General features: G+C 39.1%; 1 protein-coding gene across 3 annotated transcripts in view; it reads left to right on the top strand.

Annotated features, from left to right (window-relative positions):
• The window catches only part of slc30a6 (solute carrier family 30 member 6), a 168,346-nt gene extending 149,815 nt beyond the window's left edge, over positions 1–18,531 (top strand). For all 3 annotated transcript variants that reach the window (XM_043695543.1, XM_043695545.1, XM_043695544.1), the window contains one exon: positions 16,736–18,531. In XM_043695543.1, coding sequence (XP_043551478.1) covers positions 16,736–17,245 — 510 coding nt within the window. In that variant the 3' untranslated portion in view covers positions 17,246–18,531. The remainder of the gene's footprint in view (positions 1–16,735) is intronic.
• Positions 18,532–19,048: the final 517 nt, after the last annotated feature.

Here is a 19,048-nt window from a genome sequence, read left to right as displayed (position 1 = left end):
TGATATTGCGAATCTAGTGCAAGTACATTTGCAATGGTTGCTTATCACAGTCTCTGAAATACTGCAATAAAACATCTCAATGCAGCACTTTATAAACAGGAGACTAGGATATTCTTGCAATATTACTATATTATAAATTATCACATTGTAATACAATTGGAAAATATCTAAGTAGCCTTTCTTTCCCTTTTTAATTTTTTTTTCTTGGAGGGACTCAAGTGAGAAGGTTATTGATGTGACAAAGAGTTCAAGTTTATACCCACTTAATGAGTTAACACTCGCACAACCTGAAAGTGAATAACCAAATAATTGTACCTGTGGGGAATTTTAGAGAGTTACTTGGATATGTCTGGTCATGTTCTATTACTTGGATACAGTCGCAGTTTCTCAAAATAGAGCCTGTGCAGCGCCAGTTAATACTATCCCAAGTGATCTACTGTAGCTGTGCTTCAGATGGGGAAGTAGATATGCTGTTCTCAGGTGTGTTTAGCACATCAACAACAAATACTCTTGATAATGCATGTTGATGCACTCCAGGGAAGTCCTACACAAACATATATTTTGTTTCCAGCCTTTAAGCAGTGTAGCATTCTAACAAAACGGTGATCTTGTGGGAGCAGGGATCCCTAGTGACTGTGAGGTAAGCGTTTTGTTGGATCGGCACTGCAAAGCAAAATGGTTTTCCATACAGTTGAGTGAAAGTAGGAACAATGACTTTTGATTTGGGGTTCATATTGTATTTGACTTTGGTTGCTTAAATAATTTTGTGCAGGAAGCTTATTTGGATACTCTTTTCAAAACTTTACATGATTGAATGACTGGCATTTCATAAAGTACATGTATTGTGTTAATTGTAGGTAGTCTGTACCTGCCCATTTGGCATTGACTGATAATTTTGGGTTCACTAAAGATGCATGCCATCTAGAAGATGTTTAATTGTATAGTTGAAAAGTAATGTGCCAGGATTGCAATATTACACTGTCATGATCTAGAATCAGGGAATCAATTAGAACAGTTTAGTGTTTTACTCAGAGTCACACAGCATAGAAACAGACCGTTCGGTTCAACCGGTCCATGCCAAGCATAATCCCAAACTAAACTAGTCCCACCTACCTGTTCCTGGCCATATCCCTCCAAAACATGAATCTGAAATTCTTCAAACATGGTTTATGAGACATTGTGTATGCTGGAGAATTTAACAAACAATGCTGGAAGCAACTTTATTAGCCTCGCCATTCCTAAAGACTGTAACTTACATTTGGTGTTGTTCTCTAGAATGCAGAATCCCTTCATTGCAATGTTCAACAATCCTTCATGCAAATTTTTGTTCCTAATATATAAGGACAGTTTGTGAGCCAGGATTATGTACGGAGACCAGCAAAACTATACTAACAGCCGATTGGAAACATACTTGCGTACATTTACACTCACCCACTTGCATCTATTGAACTTTGGTCAAGAATGGGGGCTTCCCTCTCTCAGGTGGACTACCACCACTAATTCGAGCTCTCCTGAGATCAGCCAACTTAGTTGAAGTGAGGAATGAAGATAGACATCAATACACATCAAAGAAGCAAGCTATTCAACTCAATTAGCCCATGTTAGTGCTTATGCTGTAAGCAAGCATCCTCCCATGCTCCCCGCCTATAGCTTGTTCTTCTGTAATTTTTCACATTAGCACGATCATACAGTTTCAATTTGGGTGTCTTATTTCTGACTCTGTCAGTAGTGTCAAAGTTACTCAGACCAAATAAATCAACCTTGTATTAATATAATGCCTTACATCCGCATGATATCTCAATGGTCGGCAACTGATTTGTAGGCTTTGAAACATTGTTCATGCAGAGCTAGAAATCAACATGCAACCTGTTTAACTCAGCAAAGCCCTACAAACAACAAAATAACTGAATGAGCAGTTAATTGTTGTTTGATTCTGATTAGAGTGTAATGCCGGCTAGGCGAGTGTAAGCATTCTTTAGAACTGCATTATGGTATCTTGTAAAAGCTAAATCATCTTTATGGCCCATTCTTCTTTTATTTGTATTGTGAGGCACATAATTTAAAACTTAAAGTCTTTAGGGTGGCATGGTGGCTCAATGGTTAGCACTGCTACCTCACAGTGCCAGGGACATGGGTTCAATTCTTGCCTTGGGTGACTGTCTGTGTAGAGTTTGCACATTCTCCCCGTGTCTGCATGGATTTCCTCTGAGTATTCTGGTTTCCTCCCATAATCCAAGATGTGTAGATCAGGTGAATTAACCATGCTAAATTGCCTATAGGTGCATTAGTCAGGGGTCCGTACAGGGTAGGGGAATGGGTCTGGGTGGGTTACTCTTCGGAGGGTCAATGTGGACTTATTGGGCTGAAGGGTCTGTTTCCATACTATAGGTAATCTAATCTAATCTAATCAAAGTACTGCAGATCAACTCAGAAATTCAATTCCAAAAAAGAGTCATATTGGATGCCAACTCTGTTACTGTTTCCAAGGATTCTTCCAGAACTGCTGAGTTTCTTTCGCACTTTCAGTTTTTATTAGGCATCTTCTGTCCACTTAAATGGCAGCTGCTGTTTAAAAGATATGTCTTGGTGCGGACAGCAATTGCACTCTGCCTTTATTGCCCATGTCTAGTTGCTCTTGAGAAGGTGCTATTGGATATTCTTCTTGGAGTGCAGTAGTCTGTATGCTTAAAGTACCCCCAACATTGCAGTTTGTTTGATTGGTTGATGACACTTATTACCAATCAGTAGTACAGTGATTTAGTGTTTGAGAATCATCTTAAATTCACTTATGGAATTTGGCCATTGCTGGCTTGACAAGCATTTATTGCCCATCCCTGATTGCTATTGATAAGATGGTGACGAGCCACCTAAAGAAGTCCTTGGGAGCCATTAAGCAGGAAGTTCCAGGATTTTGACCCAGTGACACTGAAAAAGCTATGCTTTATTTCCAAGTCAGTGTGGTGAGTGGCTAGGAGGGGCATTTGCAGATGGTGGTATCTATGCCCTTGTCCTTCTAGGTGATAATGGTTGTGGGTTTGAATGGTGCTATCTTAAGAGTCTTAGTGAATTTCTGCAGTGCAGTTTAGGAATGGTGCACAAGTGTGTTGGTGATGGAGGAGTGGATGTTGTGGATGTGGTTCCAATCAAAGGGCTGCTTTGTCCTGGATGGTGTCGAGCTGTTTGAATGCTATTGACATGTTAGTTGCTATTTGTTAACCCAAATCTGAATATTGTCCAGATTTTGCTGCATTTGGTCATGAACTGCTTCAGCATCTGAGGAAATACAAATAATGCTGAACATTACACAATCATCAGTAGACATCCCCACTTCTGACATTATGATGGAGGAAAGGTCATTGATAAAGCAGCTCAAGACGGTCAACCTGGTGCCAAAACAATCTCCAACTCTCTCATGTCTACTGACTATCAGGATGTGGGAGAATTCAGCAAAGCTATCACAGAATCATGCATGGCAAACATCCTGGGAAATATCGATGACTAGAAACTGAACTGGACAAATCATAAACACTGCAATTACATGGTGAGGTCAGTGCCAGGAATTCTATAACAGTTAGCTTACCACCTCATTCCTAAATGCTTATTCACCCTCTCTAAGTCCTAAGTCAAGAGTGCAATGGGATATTCTCCCCTTGCCTGAATGAATATAGTTTCAATGACACTCTAGCTCAACACCATCCAGTTTAAAAAAGCAGTATAAAATTAATAGGCACTTCACTCACAAGGGAAAAAAACAATAAAACTAGCAAATGAGGCATACTGTTCTGAATCAGTCTTGTATTATTCAAAATAAAGGTCCAGTAAAACCAGTATGTTTATTTCCAAGCATTAAGTTTTTATTTAAGCTGGTGTTTCCTTATGGATTTCAACCACCTTAAGCATTCACGCTCCTATGCTGGCACACACTTCTGTCACTGTGCCAACAACAACATGCAGTGCGGTAACTCATGAAGGTTTTTTCAGCAGCCAAATCTATGACCCCTACCACCTTGAATGACAATGATAGCAAATACATGGGAAAGCCATCAAATGCAAGTTCACCTTCAAGCCACACACGATCTTAACTTGGAGCTAAATCACTGTTCCTTCGCTGTTGATGGATCAAAAATTTAGGACACCCTTGTATTAGCGAGGTGGGTGTAACTAATCCACATGGATTACAACGCTTCTCAAAAGTTGCTTGCCATAACTTCTTGAGGGTAGTTGGGAATAGTGATGACTACTGGCCTACCCATCAACGCACAGATCCCATAAGCAAATAAAGAACTGTAAAACATCACTGCACAGTTTTCATCTTTAGTTTCCTGTTCATTCTTCTGCCTTTCCATTTTGAAACTAATTGAAATGGAAATTGACCACTTTGTGGTTTTCTGGGGTTTTAATAACTTGATCAAGATTAAAAATACTTTGAAGAATTCTGTAAACTTCATTATAAATTTTAATTTTGTGGTATTATGTTACTCTAAGGTGCTCTCTTTCGTAATATCTGAAGCCTGAAGTCCTAATCAGCTGTTTGATCTTTGATTAGAAATAAATGGGTACAAATATTTCAAACAATGACTGTCAAATTGATATCAGATCCTAAATATTTTTCATTTTATAGACAAAGGAAATACTTTTTCTCCTTAATTGTGCAGCAGGTTTAGAATCCAATGCAAAAGTGGCAATGATTGGATTAAACATCATTCTTTCTAAAACCAGATCCAATAGAACTATCATTTGTTCAGACAAATAACTGCTTATTAGCTCACTTACAAAAGCAGCTGCATACTAAAAGGCACGACATTTGAGAAGCAGCATCTTGTCTCCAAGCCATTGTCACCTATTCGTGTGAAATGCTTTTTGCGTGATATGTATGGAGAATTTAATTCAATATTCTCAGAAGGTTTTTAAACATATTCATGGTTTAAAATTGTGGGTTACCTGAAAGTACTCTTTTAAAAGCAATTCATATTTTGTCTCCTTCATCACCATTGTCCCCAGTGTATTTTTAATTTAATCTTCCCAGTGACTTCAGTCCATTTAAAGCCTCTTCCACTTAATGCTTGTACCTCAAAGTATTCTTTATGGCTTGACACCTCTATTGCTTATGTAGAACGTAATGACACGGAATAACTGCAAGGCAGTAATCTGATAGGCAATATTTTATAAATCATGAGAACTAAACTCATCAGGCATCTAAATTCTTGAGATGAAATTACATCCTCAAAATCAATCCACAGTATTTGCTAGTCTGTTAATATCTTAGTTGAATTTTTAAAATTCAGTTTTGAATAATGTTGAGTAATGATCACACAATTGATTATCTTGCATAAATGATAGAACCTTCAGAAATAAGATGAAACTTCTGTGTTGGCACGGTAATGCATTGTTTCATTGTCTTTGTGTGTAATCATATATAATGTAAAAGCTTATGTTGCTAACCCGTGACTTGCAGTATTGATAGGAGTGTGTGCACAATACATGTAACCTATGCCTTAACTGGGATTGCAATTTGAAATAAATTGTTGAAAAATGTGATTCTACACCTGCAAACATAGCACATTAATCTGTTTGTAAATTACATACTTTTATTCATGCAACTTCATGCAAGCAGTCTTTACTATTTGCGGGGGGTGGGAAGTAAATGACCATCAGAATGTGTGTTATCATTTATTAAAATCATTCTTCCCTAGAGTACTATAATACTTTAAAAAATCTGTCTGCATGCAGTAAAATCTCTAAATTTTGGGTGGGGGCTGAAAGTGACAGGTAATATTCACGCAACACAAGTACCAGGCAATGAGCATCTCCATCAAGAGAAAAGTTTTTTTTTAATTTCCATGCTATTACCATAGCTGAATCCATGACCAACAACATCCATAAATTTAACTGAGCTAGCATATAAATGCTATGACAGCAAGAGCCAGTCAGAAGCTGAGAATTACCACCTCCTCTTCCAGAGTCAGTCCACCATGTGCTGAAGATTCGTAATTCATTATTGTTTGAGAGCTTGAAGAACAAATTTACAGCTTTGAGTTGAAATTATATTTTTATTGTGGGTTTAAGAAGGAAAAGGCCTTTTTAAAAGTTTATTTTAGATTTATTTTGAGTGTACTGCATTGTCTGGAGATTTGTATTGTTCATTTGTAGTTAAATTTTTAAACTCTTGAGTAGAACAGTCCATTGTGGGGTGGGGGCAAAAGAGTAAAAGAATGCTATTGCCTAGTGACAGGAGACCAATAACAGTCATAACAATCCAGAAGAAGTTGGCAGTGTGCATTCATTCAGAGATTGCTAACAACAGAGATGTTATTAGTGGTCTCGAAGCATTCTGGCCTGAAAAGAAGTCCTGAATGCCTTCAATGTCAGAAAGTGAAAAGCCCATGGAACAGAGGGCTATTGAGGTGTCAGAGAGAAGACATGCTTACAAGGCTGTAGGAAACATGAGTTTAAGAAACACATTAAGTAATAATTGAGTCAGGTTAGTGACTTGTTTAAGGTTCTTGGGAAGAGACATTACAAAAAAAAACAGCATAAAGTGAATGTACAAAACTTTTCCAAAAATAAACCGATTACAACCATGTTTTAATGTGGAGATTTCAACCATTTATAAGGTGGTTGTTGGGGTAAAGTGTTAAATATTTATTTCTGCTGTGTAAGAAGACTGATTTAAACAGGTCTCAGTATTGTTTGTGTGTTTTTTTTCTTTTTGTATGGTAGATTTCTACATTATTTTGTTGAAGATATGTTAGCAATCTCTTGTGAATATGTTTAGTGACTAACCGCCATGGTAAATAAAAAGCAACATTAAACTGATAATCTATTAAGTAGGGTTCCACTCTGGGATCGGATTTGTCCAGTTTTGCCATCAGTTGGGATCATAACAACATCCATGAACCACTAATCCCAAATGTAATGGAACATCCTCCACTTGCCCTGAATGAATGCAGCTCCGACAGCATTCAGTTTTCACACGACTTAGGACAAAACAGTCTGCTTGGTCAGCATTCTTTCCACAACTTTAAAAATGTACATCATACATAACTGAGGCATAGTGGCAACAGTGTTTACTATCCACAAGATGTCCTGTAGCAAATCACGTCGACTGCTTCAGCAGCACTTTCCATGCGTGTGGCTCCTACCAACTTGAAGATCAAGGACAGCAAATGTTTGGGAACACCTACAATTTCCCCTCCAAGCTACGTAACACTTTGACTTGGAACAATATAACATCTGTTCCCCTTAGAATACACACCAATCTTGCTTGACCATCATATTTTGTGTGGATTGTTCGTTTGTTGGGTGGTGCGAAGAGGGAGGATATAGTTTCTGGCTACTATTTTCCAACCTGTTTGTTTTTTTTTTCAAATCTTGGAAGGGAGAGTCTCAGTTAACACTTTGCATGTTCTTTTGGAAATTGGAAATCCATACAGATTTGAAGGCAGTCAACTAGCCTGATCAGGAGAATATTCATAGGACACATTAAGGAAGAGACCCTTCAGCCCATTGAGTCTGTACTGCCAAACTAGTCCCACTTTCCAGTACTAGGCCCGAACTTTTGGCCCTATTATGACCTTTCAAATGCTCATCCAAATACCCTTTAAAGGTTATGAGGTTACTTATCTCTACTACCCTCCCAGGCCATGCATTTCAGATTCCCTCTAGCTGGGCGAAAACGGTTTTCCTCAAATCTCCTCTAAATCTCTTGCCTTCCAATCTAGAAATATGACACTTGTTAGTGACCTTTCAGCTAAGCTGCTTTCTATCCATCCAATCCATGACCCTCACAATATTAATCCCTGCTGTCAGATTTCCCTCCTCAACCTTCTATACTCTAAAGAAAAGAACTTAACCTTATCCAGCCTCTCTTCATAATTAAAGATTTCCATCCCAGGCAATATATTGTGAATCTCCTCTGCACCCCCTCTAATGCAATCACATCCTTCCTATAGTGTAGGGACCAGAACTGTACACTACTCAGCTGTGGCCTAACCAAAATTCTGTACACTCTGTGATACCTCTCTGCTCTTATAGTCTATGCCTTGACTGATAAAGGCAAATGTCCCGTTTGTCATCTTAGCTACCATATTAAGCTGTACAGCAACCTTTATGACTTTGTGCACCAGCACCCCAAGATCCCTCAGTTCGTCTGAGCTTCTTCGTATCCTACCATTGAGTACTCACTTGTCCTGTTTCTTCTTCCAAAGTGCATCACCTCACACTCATCTAGGTTAATTTCATCTGTCGCTGATCGGACCATCCGACAAATCTGTTTATATCCTCCTGTAACCTAAGACCTTCTTCCTCACTGTCAACCATCCAGCCGATATTCACGTCATCCACAAACCTGCATATCATCCTTCCCACATGTCTGTCTTTATTGTCAAATGTATGCCAAAAAATAAGGGGCTCAGCATTGATCCCTTTGGTATGTCATTGGATACTGACCTCCAGTCTCACAAACTGCCTTCTGTCACCACCGTCTGTATCCTACCACTAAGTCAATTTTGAGTCTGCAGATTTAGTGACCACCTCAAAATTTGAACCAGATTTGTTAGGTATGACCTCTCTCTGACAAAACCTTGCTGACTATCCCTGATCGAATCTTGCCTCTCTAAATGGAGATTAATTCTCCCCTTCAGATTAATTTTACAGTGGTTAGCCCTGCTGCCTCACAGCGCCAGAGACCCGGGTTCAATTCCTGCCTCAGGCCACTGACTGTGTGGAGTTCGCACATTCTCCCCGTGTCTGCGTGGGTTTCCTCCGGGTGCTCCGGTTTCCTCCCACAGTACAAAGATGTGCATGTCAGGTGAATTGGCCATGCTAAATTGCCTGTAGTGTTAGGTAAGGGGTAAATGTAGGGGTATGGGTGGGTTGCGCTTCGGCAGGGCGGTGTGGACCTGTTGGGCGGAAGGGCCTGTTTCCACACTGTAAGTACTCTAATCTAATCTAATCTAATTTTCTGTAATAGTTTCCCTACTACTGATGCGTGACTCACTGGTCTGTAATTCCATTGTTTATCTCTACTACCCTTCTTGAAAAGTGGAATCACATTTGCTCTAGTCCTCTGGCACCTACCTTGTGGCCAGAGAAAAATTAAAAATCAAGATCAGGGTCCTGATAACTTCTGCACTTGTCTCCCACCACAGCCCGGGATACAACACATCAGGGCTTAGATATTGGCCACTTTTAAACCAGCCAAATCGCCAATGCCTCTTCACTCCCTTTAACAATCCTCTTAAGAACCTCAGAGTCCATTTTCCTGTCCCTCTCTCCTCCTCCCAAGTGAAGGCAAATGTCTGGGTACTCATTTAACACTATCAATATCCTCTGGCTCCAATCGCATGTTTCCCCCTTGGGCCCTACTCTTTGCCTAGTTATTCTCTTTCCCTTTATGTATTTGTATAATATCTTGGGATTCTCCCTAATCTTGCCCACCATTGGTTGTGCCCACATTGCCGACCTAATTGCTTTCTTAAGTTCTCCTCAACGTATTCTATAATACACTAGGATTTCTGTTGATTTGTTCTCATTTTAGCTTTTATATGTCTCCCTCTTTCTTTTTTAAGCCAGGTCTCAATCCTTCTCAACATCAAGGGTTTTATCTGCTTGTTGCTCCTACATTTTGCTGTAAAGGGAACATTTTTGGGCCTGTATCTCCCCAATTCCTTTTTGAATGCTTCCACTATTCCATTGTAGATTTATCCTCAAGTAGTTATTCCCAGTCGTCCTTGGCCAGATCCTGCCTTATTTCAATAAGCTCTGCTTCCCCCCCGCCCCCCAAATCCAGAGCTGTACTTTTTTTGCAGACCATATTTTAAATTTTCCATTACAAACGTAAATCTTATGGTGAACTGGTCTTTATCACAAAATACTGTTCACTGCCCCCTCAAAAAACAGAATTAGGTCCAGCACAACACCAGACCTTGTTAGCCCTTCTACTTATAGACATTAAAAAGCTCTGTTGAGTGCGTTTCACAAAATCTGTGCCCTCTCAACCCTTTATACTACGATTATTCAAATTAATTATGGGATAGTTGAAATCCCTAATGTAATTACCTTATATTATTTTTGCACACCACAATAAATTGTCCATATAACTGCTTAATTCCTCATTGGCTTTGTGGGCCTATGGTGCAATGGACTCTTTATTCCGAAGCTTAACCTAAAAAGCCTAATTTGATGGCCCTTTCAAGATATTGTTCCTCATTTCTGCAGTAACTCACTCCTTAATTCATAATGTGACACCACCACCTCTTTTACACCCTCTCCTCTCATGCCAGAAGGTCCCGTATCTCAGAATGTTGAGTTGCCAGTCTTGCTCTTTCTTCAATCAAGTCTCTGCGATGACAGAAGCAGCTCAATTCCACCTGTTGGTCAACAACCTTGACTCATCTGTCTTACCTATAATATTCCTTAGCTCTGAGGAAACCATTGGAAACTGGAACATGATAAAATAGTTGCACGTTTCCATTACTATGGATTTTTGATAACATGTAATTTGCACTCCTAAAATATAAAATTGTGTTGCTTAGGTTATAGTTCAAATTTTCTATAATTGCATACCTAAAATCCATCATGAGCCACTCTGTAATGTAACAAAAAGTGCACCAGGATACACTGTCTGGGAGAATAGTTCAGGGAGCAAACCTCACAACCTTTAAAAAGTACTTGGACGAGCACTTGAAGTGTCATGACGTTCAATGCTATGGGCCTAGTGCAGGAAAGTGGGACTAATATATGTAATATATTTATGGCAGTCCAGACATGGGATGAAGGGCCCCTTCTGTACTTTGATTCTATGATTGATAGATTTAAGTCATGTTCTTTCCTCTTGCTAATAAAACTAAATATTTGTATCACAAAAAACAAGAATGCCTAATAGACCTCTATATAGGTAACCTGACTTAAAGTCACTGAAAATGAGTGATTTTAAAAAGTCTATCTAATACTTTGAAACATGTAATACTTTCAATGTATACTATTCAGATTTCTTTGCTCCATGCAAAGACAGGTGCTTAGCTCAGTGTCTGCTAATGCTTCATACTGAGCTGTTAGCAGTTTCTTTTTGCTAGTTGTGGTTTGCCATTGCCTTCCATTTAGACACAAGGCAAACGGGTAGATTCCAAGTCTACCTCTGCTACAGTGAAGATCGAGCCCATACTGTTGCTGTTTTAATGGTCCGAAGTCACATGACACCAGGTTATAGTCCAACAGGTTTATTTGAAATCACGAGCTTTTGGTATGCTGCTCCTTCATCACGAACAGTGAAGGGACAGAATGATAGGCAAAGAAATCAAAAGCTTGTACAACTGGTGTGAGTGGAGTGTCGACAGGCTGAATTATAGGTCTCTTCAGGTGATCAAAAGTGTCAGCAGCTGAATAGCAAGGGATGATCTATGATCCAATTGATTGAAGCAGAGAGATAATTACAAAAAAAATAAAAATAAGATTGTGCTGGAGACAAACCAAATGGCTGGAATAACATGACAGGTGTAAGAGTTGCATGCAGCTGGACTAACCAAAGTAATACATAATCCAACCCTGTGCAAACTAATTAGGGTAAAGAGTTCATAATATGCTATCAAGATGATGGTGTCAAAACAGGACAGTAAGGAAGATGTTACAAATATAGAACACTATGATGGAGTTACATTTGGCGCAACGTAAATCCAAAATCACACCTGAGGCAGTCCTCATGGGTACGGAACTTGGCTATCAGTTTCTGTTTGGCAATTCTGCTTTTGTGTGTCTCAAAGGCTGCCTTGGAGGATATTTACTCAACGATCAGGTGCCATGCACACTCACCAACTGGCCTTCTGGTCAGTTTATTAGTGAACTAAATGTTTGTGATATAAAAACAATTAAAATCATGCCAACTAGTTTCTGTGTAGCTAAGGAATTTATAACAGGTGGAAGAGTTTTCCTGAACCCAAAATTGAACTGACACTCTATTTTCAAAAAGTGTGGCACTGGAAAAGCACAGTAGGTCAGTCAGCAGGAGCAGGAAAGTCGATGTTTCGGGCATAAGCTCTTCATCGGAAATGGGGGTTGCAGAGAGATAAATGGGAGAGGGTTGGGGCTAGGGAGAAGGAAGATGCATGGAAGGCGATAGGTACATGAAAGTAGGGTGATGATGATAGGTCAGAGGGGAAGGTGGAGCAGATAGGTGAGAAGGAAAATGGGCAGGTAGGATAGTTCAAGAGGGCGGTGCTGAGTTGAAGGGTTGGATCTGTGAAAAAGTGGGGGTAGGGGAGTTGAAGTGGTCGGCCACAGGGCAGTGAGGTTGTTGGGAGCATGTGTCCCTGAGATGGCCTCTGAACCATTCCGCAAGTTGGCATCCTGTCTTCCCAATGTAGAGGAGACCATATCGAGAGCAACAGACACAGAGCTGAGGTGCTTGGAGTTGCAGGAAAATCTCTGTCTGATGTGGAAGGATCCTTTGCGGCCTTGGATGGAGGTGAGTGGGGAGGGGTGCAAGATTTATACCTCTTGCGGTGGCAAGGGAAGGTGCCAGGAATGGAGGATGCATTGGTGGGGGGTGGGAACCTAACAAGGGAGTCACAGAGGGAGTGGTCTCTGCAGAATGCTGATAGTGATGGGGAGGGAAATATACCTCTGGTGATGGGGTCTGTTTGTAGGTAGTGGAAATAGTGGAGGATGATGCATTGTATCTGGAGATTGGTGGGGTGGAAGGTGAGGACTGGGTGGTTCTGCCCTTGTTGTGGTTGGAGGGGTGGGGTTCAAGGGTAGAGGTGCGGGAAGTGGAGGTGGTGTGCTGGAGGGCATTGTTGACAACGTTGACACTCTATTTTGATCATCTGGGTATGTAGGCAATCTGTGGTTAAGACCTGATTTAACTGATTCAAAAACACAATGTCACTGTTGCCAGAAATCTTAGAATAGAAAATGGTAGAAATATTCAGTTCTGACAACATATGTGCAGAGTGAAATTGAGTTAACATTCCAAATAGTTCTGATAAATGGCATCAACCTAAAATGTTAACTGCTTATTTCTCCACAGATGCTGCCAGACCTGATGTATGTTTCTAATATTTTCTGTTTTTATTCCTGATTTGATTGAACTGGTCTTGAAGGAGCATAGTTTAAAAAAATTGCAGAAACTCATGCTTGAGGCTTTTAACTTGCATTTAAATTGGCCTGATCAGTTTTGTAGGCTGACCAGAGTATAAAAGGTATTTACATAAATACAATAATTGTGATTGCAATAAATAAGTGGCAGAGTTACCCCTAGCATTTCTAATTTTTTTCCTTGCCAAAATTCAGCACTGTGTTCAAGAACTTCAGATAATCATCTTTCATCTTTGTTTCTGGACCCTTCAAATATGTCATTTCGTGTATCCTTCCGTAAGTGTGAATCCTCCCTGTAATCAGCATGCACTGCAATGTCACCCAATCATTACTTTTTTTTATATAGTTAGTCTTTTATTGTTCAAAAATTTAACATCCAAAGCTGTTATTCCTGGCTATTCAGTATTTAAAATAAAGGCAGACAGAAATACCATAAGCTCATTCCAATAATGGCCAATACACATACATAAAAGATTGTGCAATCTCTTTGACCATGTCAGATGAGAGTCATAATGGTAACAAAGACAGTAACTAGATTGAAGTTGAAATTTCCATTGGATTTTAATCATATGATCTGAGTGCTCCACATTAATATACTGTATTTAATGTGCCCCACTAAGATCTGGATTTAAGGATTACAACAATGTAAACAACGGTCATTGCTAAAGACTCATATACTGAACAGCTGGAGCCTTGTTCTGAGGACAGTCATGGATCAGCTGGATAGTTCAGGATTGTTGAATGGGATGATATCAACCGTGGAACAAAATTTGGAACAAGTCCAATATTAAAAGGCTTTTGGCAACTTCAATTAACATCCAGGTCACTGACCAAGATTGTCATTAACACCTAAATATAATTTGTTATACAAATAAGGCATCTTTATGTCACTGCTGTGGATGTATCTGTTGTTTTAAAGCTATTTGGCCAGGTAGAAATGCTGAAAATAATTTTAATATCCATTACTGCTTGGTTTGTTTAATATCTGTCTTTTTTTTCATTTATTGTATTTATGTAAATACCTTTTATACTCTGGTCAGCGGCAGCACACTTACCCTGGTAACTGAAGGCTGTAAAGTCAAGTCACACTATAGAGCATAGAAATATAGACTGATACAGTTCTCCATTGTTATGCTGAGGAAGTGCTGCACCATTAGAGATGCTGTGCTTTAGGTGGGATTTCATGCCAAAGCACATCTTTCTTATGTAGACATAAAAGATTTTGCGGAACAATTCACTAAATAGAAAGGATGGCCTGTCTTTTGGCCTGATCAATGTTTATACCTAAGCCAAAGTACGTTTGTTTTAAAAATTGTCTTGTCTACTCATTGTCATGTAGCTGTTTGTCAGATCATGGCTTTGTGTAGAACCTTGCAATACTCAATTTAGCAACTGTATTCACTGCTCACAATGTTGTCTGCTCTACGTTGGGGAGAGAAAATACAGACTGGGCAACAGCTTTACATTCTGTCTGCATAAATGGCCCTGAACTTCCTGTTGCCTGCTGCTTCATCATGCCACTGTATTCTCTGGCCACTATCTCTGTCTCAAGTTTGCTGCAGTGCTCAAGCAAAGTCAGTGCAAGCGCATTTTCTGCCTGGGGATGCTGCATCCTTCAGAACTCAGTGTCAAGTTCCAACATTTTAGGGCCTAAGCATCTTCTCTCATGCCCTTAACCTAACCCCCACACACCAGACTTGTGTATCACCAAAAACAACTCATTCGTAGTCACTAATTGGCCCCATTTGCAGCTATTGATTTCCCAGGCTGACCTTTACCCACTCCTTTATCTGCCCAACTGTTTTTATCTCTCTCTCTAGCTCTATCACCATCTATCACTTTCCCCTCCCTGCTTCCTCCACACCATCTTTAGCGTATGTACCAAACTTTTCCTAGCTGAAATCAGTTCTGAAGAAAGGTCACTGGAACTGAAACATTAACTCTGCTTTCTCTCTACAGATGCTGCAGACCTGCTGAGTTCTTAAAATTCATAGAATCCCTGTTGTGTGGAAAGAGGCCATTAGACCAATCAATACCACACTGCCCCTCCAAAGATCAACCCACCTAGCCTGCACATCCCTGGACACTCCAGGGTAATTTGGCATGGCCAATCTACCTAACCTGCATGTCTTTATCCTGTGGGAGGAAACCGGTGCACCCAGAGGAAATCCATTCAGAACCAGGGAGAATGTGCCAGCTCAACGCAGATAGTCGTCTGAGCTTGGAATCAAACTTGGTCCCTGGCTGTGAGGCAGCAGTGCTCACCGCTGAGCCACTGTGCTACTCAGCAACTGTTATTCCAGCAATTTCTGTTTTTGGTACTAAGAAATCAAATTTGTTGTGCACAGTCCTACAATGTTGGCAACAGGGAGGAGTTTGTCTTTTATTACATTATTACCCTATTGTGATATCAAATTTATTTTGCTCTCTCTTCAGACTTTGTTGAAGTCTGCTGATTCCTACTGTGCTTATGATGTTGTTAGCTCACAAAACAAGTGTTTGGATAGTAAGCATTCTTCAATAAAGGCCCATTGGGTTGCTTAAAACTATACAACACAAAGCTGAAGCTGTGCCCGATCAATGACAGCAACCTGTCACATTTCTATGTAGATTTAGTAATCAATCACTTAAAAATGGCTTAAATTAGGTGCACATTTTGCCACAAAAATCTAAATCTGAAGCTCCCTGCTTAAATCTGTTGAAGTGACTTCCAAAGCAGTTAAGTTAAAAGTCTGAGTTATAGAATTTGTAATGCAGGTTTTCACCGTTAAATTCTTTCCCTTTACCCATTGCTTCCAGCCCCAGCGCCATAACCATCCACTTTCTCAGGGTGGCTAAAAATTCCAAGTAACTCTGGCAGAACATGGGTGACGTGGGTCTTTGATTCTCATAGATTTCTCTGGTCAACTTTTAAAGGAGTATTGTTTCCATTCTATCTTTTTAAGCTGTTCTGATTTTTCAATCTTACATAAGGAAAGATTGAGCCCTAAACTGCAGTATAATAATTCACATCCAAGTACAAAATAGAAGGTTTCTAACTGGTGAGCAAAATCTGATTGGCAGTAACTGATTGGTTTCTGTTACAAGTCCCTCAATTTTTCACCTTTAATATTTATGGCAACCAACCAAGGGAAGCATTTTAAAACTAAAATTGGAATAATGAAGAATAATAAATATGCAGCACTACCTGTGTCTTATTTTCAAATTCAGGCACAAACTGACATCTTTAGAAAATTGACACATTAAGGACCTGCTAAAGATATTCAGTGTACAAAATAGCAAGGCTATTCTACCAAGCTAATTCGATCTGAATGACTAATGATGTTTCCTCAGGAATGAGGCATTGTATTCTGTGCGCTGATTTTGTTGTCTATCCTCCATAACTTTTAAATGGGTTTTGAAAAGATGAGACGCACTGCATAAGAAGTAATTCTGCGCATTTAAGCAAAAATAGGCAATGCTGGAAATGGCTTATAAGATGTAAAGCTGGTTAATGTATTGAATGGAACTTTTATTAATTGATTGCAAGGTTTTACCAGAAATCTCCGTTCCTTCAGATCCTGATTGAACTTTTAAAAGATTTGAGTTTTCTCATTAGAGTTGGAACATATTTTTAAAAAGGTTTTGCTTTTATCCTCTTTAGGCTGGCTCTGTACACGTCCGGATCAGGAGAGATGCAAATGAACAGTTGGTGCTGGCCCATGTGACCAACCGCCTATCCACACTTGTTAAAACTTTAACTGTTCAGATATTTAAGGATGATTGGGTTCGACCGTTACTGGTTACAGGATCAATCCCGAGCAATATACTGAATCCCTTGGACCATGCCAATATTGCACCAGTTCCAGCTGTCAAACCTATGGATGACATGAACCCAATCACCTCTACCCCAGCAAAACCATCCAGTCCTCCTCCTGAATTTTCCTTCAACACACCAGGCAAGAACATCAACCCAGTCATCCTACCAACTGCCCCACCAAATAGACCTTATGGCTTAGGTCTCAATTATGGAATTGTTTCATATGGAGGTGCTCCCCATAGCATTGGGAGACCTGCAACAGGAATGACTCAGGGATTCAGAACTGGATTGTTTAATATTCCAACTAGATATGGAACAGGCACTCAAGGTCATCTTAACCAGTTCAGGTCATAAGTACATTGCAGTGGTGCATGATGCAAAGGTATGCTTTAAGTTAGTTCCTCTTAAATTAAAATTTTTAGGTGAGGAACTTTTTTTTTACATTGGGGATCATATAGGTTTGTGTTATTACCTCCATAGACTAGGTGAGATCATTTCTGTCATATTTTATGTTCTTAATATCTTTGCTTAAAATCATGCATTTACAAATTCCAAATATATGTGGAATGTATTACATTAAAAAGAGGTTATTTACTTTCTGAAATATTTATGTATTCTTTTCAAAGTGCTTAGAAAAAAAGTACTTTGCCAAGGATGGTCTAGAAATTCCCTAAAATACGTCTCCATATATTTGACCATCAGACTATGAAAGATAGTATCCTACTGACAAATTAATGGACCTCTTCTCTTGATTTAATGCTTCTAATTAAATAAAATTTCCGACCTTTGAGGAACTGTGGTCCATGAGCAAGTATCGTGGACTCAATATCACTGGGGGACGTTTTAATTGTTCAGGTGACCTCATTGAGTAATGTAAATGCCTTTTTGAAGCACTGCAGCAACTCGGTCACTTACTCTGCCTGTGATGCCTGTTTCAAAGTTTGCAGATCCATTTCATATGTACTGTAACGAGCATTGCAAGACTTTAACATTTACAGTGCCAATGAAATTTAACCCATTTGAAGAAATGAATATGACATATTAATTCACACAGGAAAATAACAATCTTATTGCTTTCAGTGTTAATGAAGTTTAAAGTTACATATTCTTGCTTTGGAGGCAAACCAGCCATCCATTTGGGTGAATAGATTGACTTTCAGGGAAGAACGGTCCATGTAGCTCTGTTTCTGAACCCAGGGTATCCATGCATTATGTGCAGAAGTTCCTTCAGGTATTCAAGTATAATTAGTCAGTTTTGATTTTGCTGTCTGGTTATATTCATTATAAGTACTGGACTGTCACTGTAAATATCTCTTAGATAAAACCTTCATTCCTGTGTTATGAGAAACAAACTGTATAAACTGTACAGATGATCATTTTGTTCAGGGCTTTTCTAGAGAAATATACATGAAAATATTTTGTATTTAAATACTATTGCTATAACAGCTCTTATTATAAATATATGCTGTTGCTTTCACTATTAATATAGATATGTGGTATATTTGTCACCAAAATGTACAAAACCAGATATTTCTCAAAAACAATGCTGGTTCAGTTATAACTGAAGCATGGTAAAGATTGTATGTTTTGTTATGTGTTACTGTTATATTGATCAATAAAGTGAAAACTCAAACTGAAAAGCTGTGTAATGAGCAGCAGTAGTTTTGTGTTGATATGATTCATGCTGTATTAAAATGAGATTTTTAAAAGTAATATTTAAATTTGCAATAAAATATTAGTATTATTTTAAAATGAGCCAAAGTATTTTTTGAGAATCATTTTGTTTTTATCTTCAGCATCTAGCATGACTGTCCAAGTAGTCATGAGCCTAAAAAGTTCATAGGAATAACGGATTAGATGGAATTAAGGGCGTTATTGTCCAAGTATAATTGCTCTCCTCAAATTATAAGTACATTTAGGAGATGGATCTTTTTCAAACTGTGTGGCTAATGACTGACAGTATCCGGGACATTTGTGCCACGTATTCCACAAAATGATAAAATACAACCTCTGGAAGACCTCCCTTTACTAACCATACTTTGTTACTCTGTGGTTTTCAAACTTTTCATCTGGGGATCACCTGTCTCTCGTACCCCATTTTTTTCTTGTGATAAAATTCAACTAGAAAAATGTTAATACCACATTCCGGCAGTTGTT

Source organism: Chiloscyllium plagiosum, chromosome 9 (assembly GCF_004010195.1).
Source record: "Chiloscyllium plagiosum isolate BGI_BamShark_2017 chromosome 9, ASM401019v2, whole genome shotgun sequence".
NCBI classification, from domain to species: domain Eukaryota; kingdom Metazoa; phylum Chordata; class Chondrichthyes; order Orectolobiformes; family Hemiscylliidae; genus Chiloscyllium; species Chiloscyllium plagiosum.
Note: the sequence above shows the minus strand (reverse complement) of the source record. Positions and strands in the feature narration are given on the sequence as shown.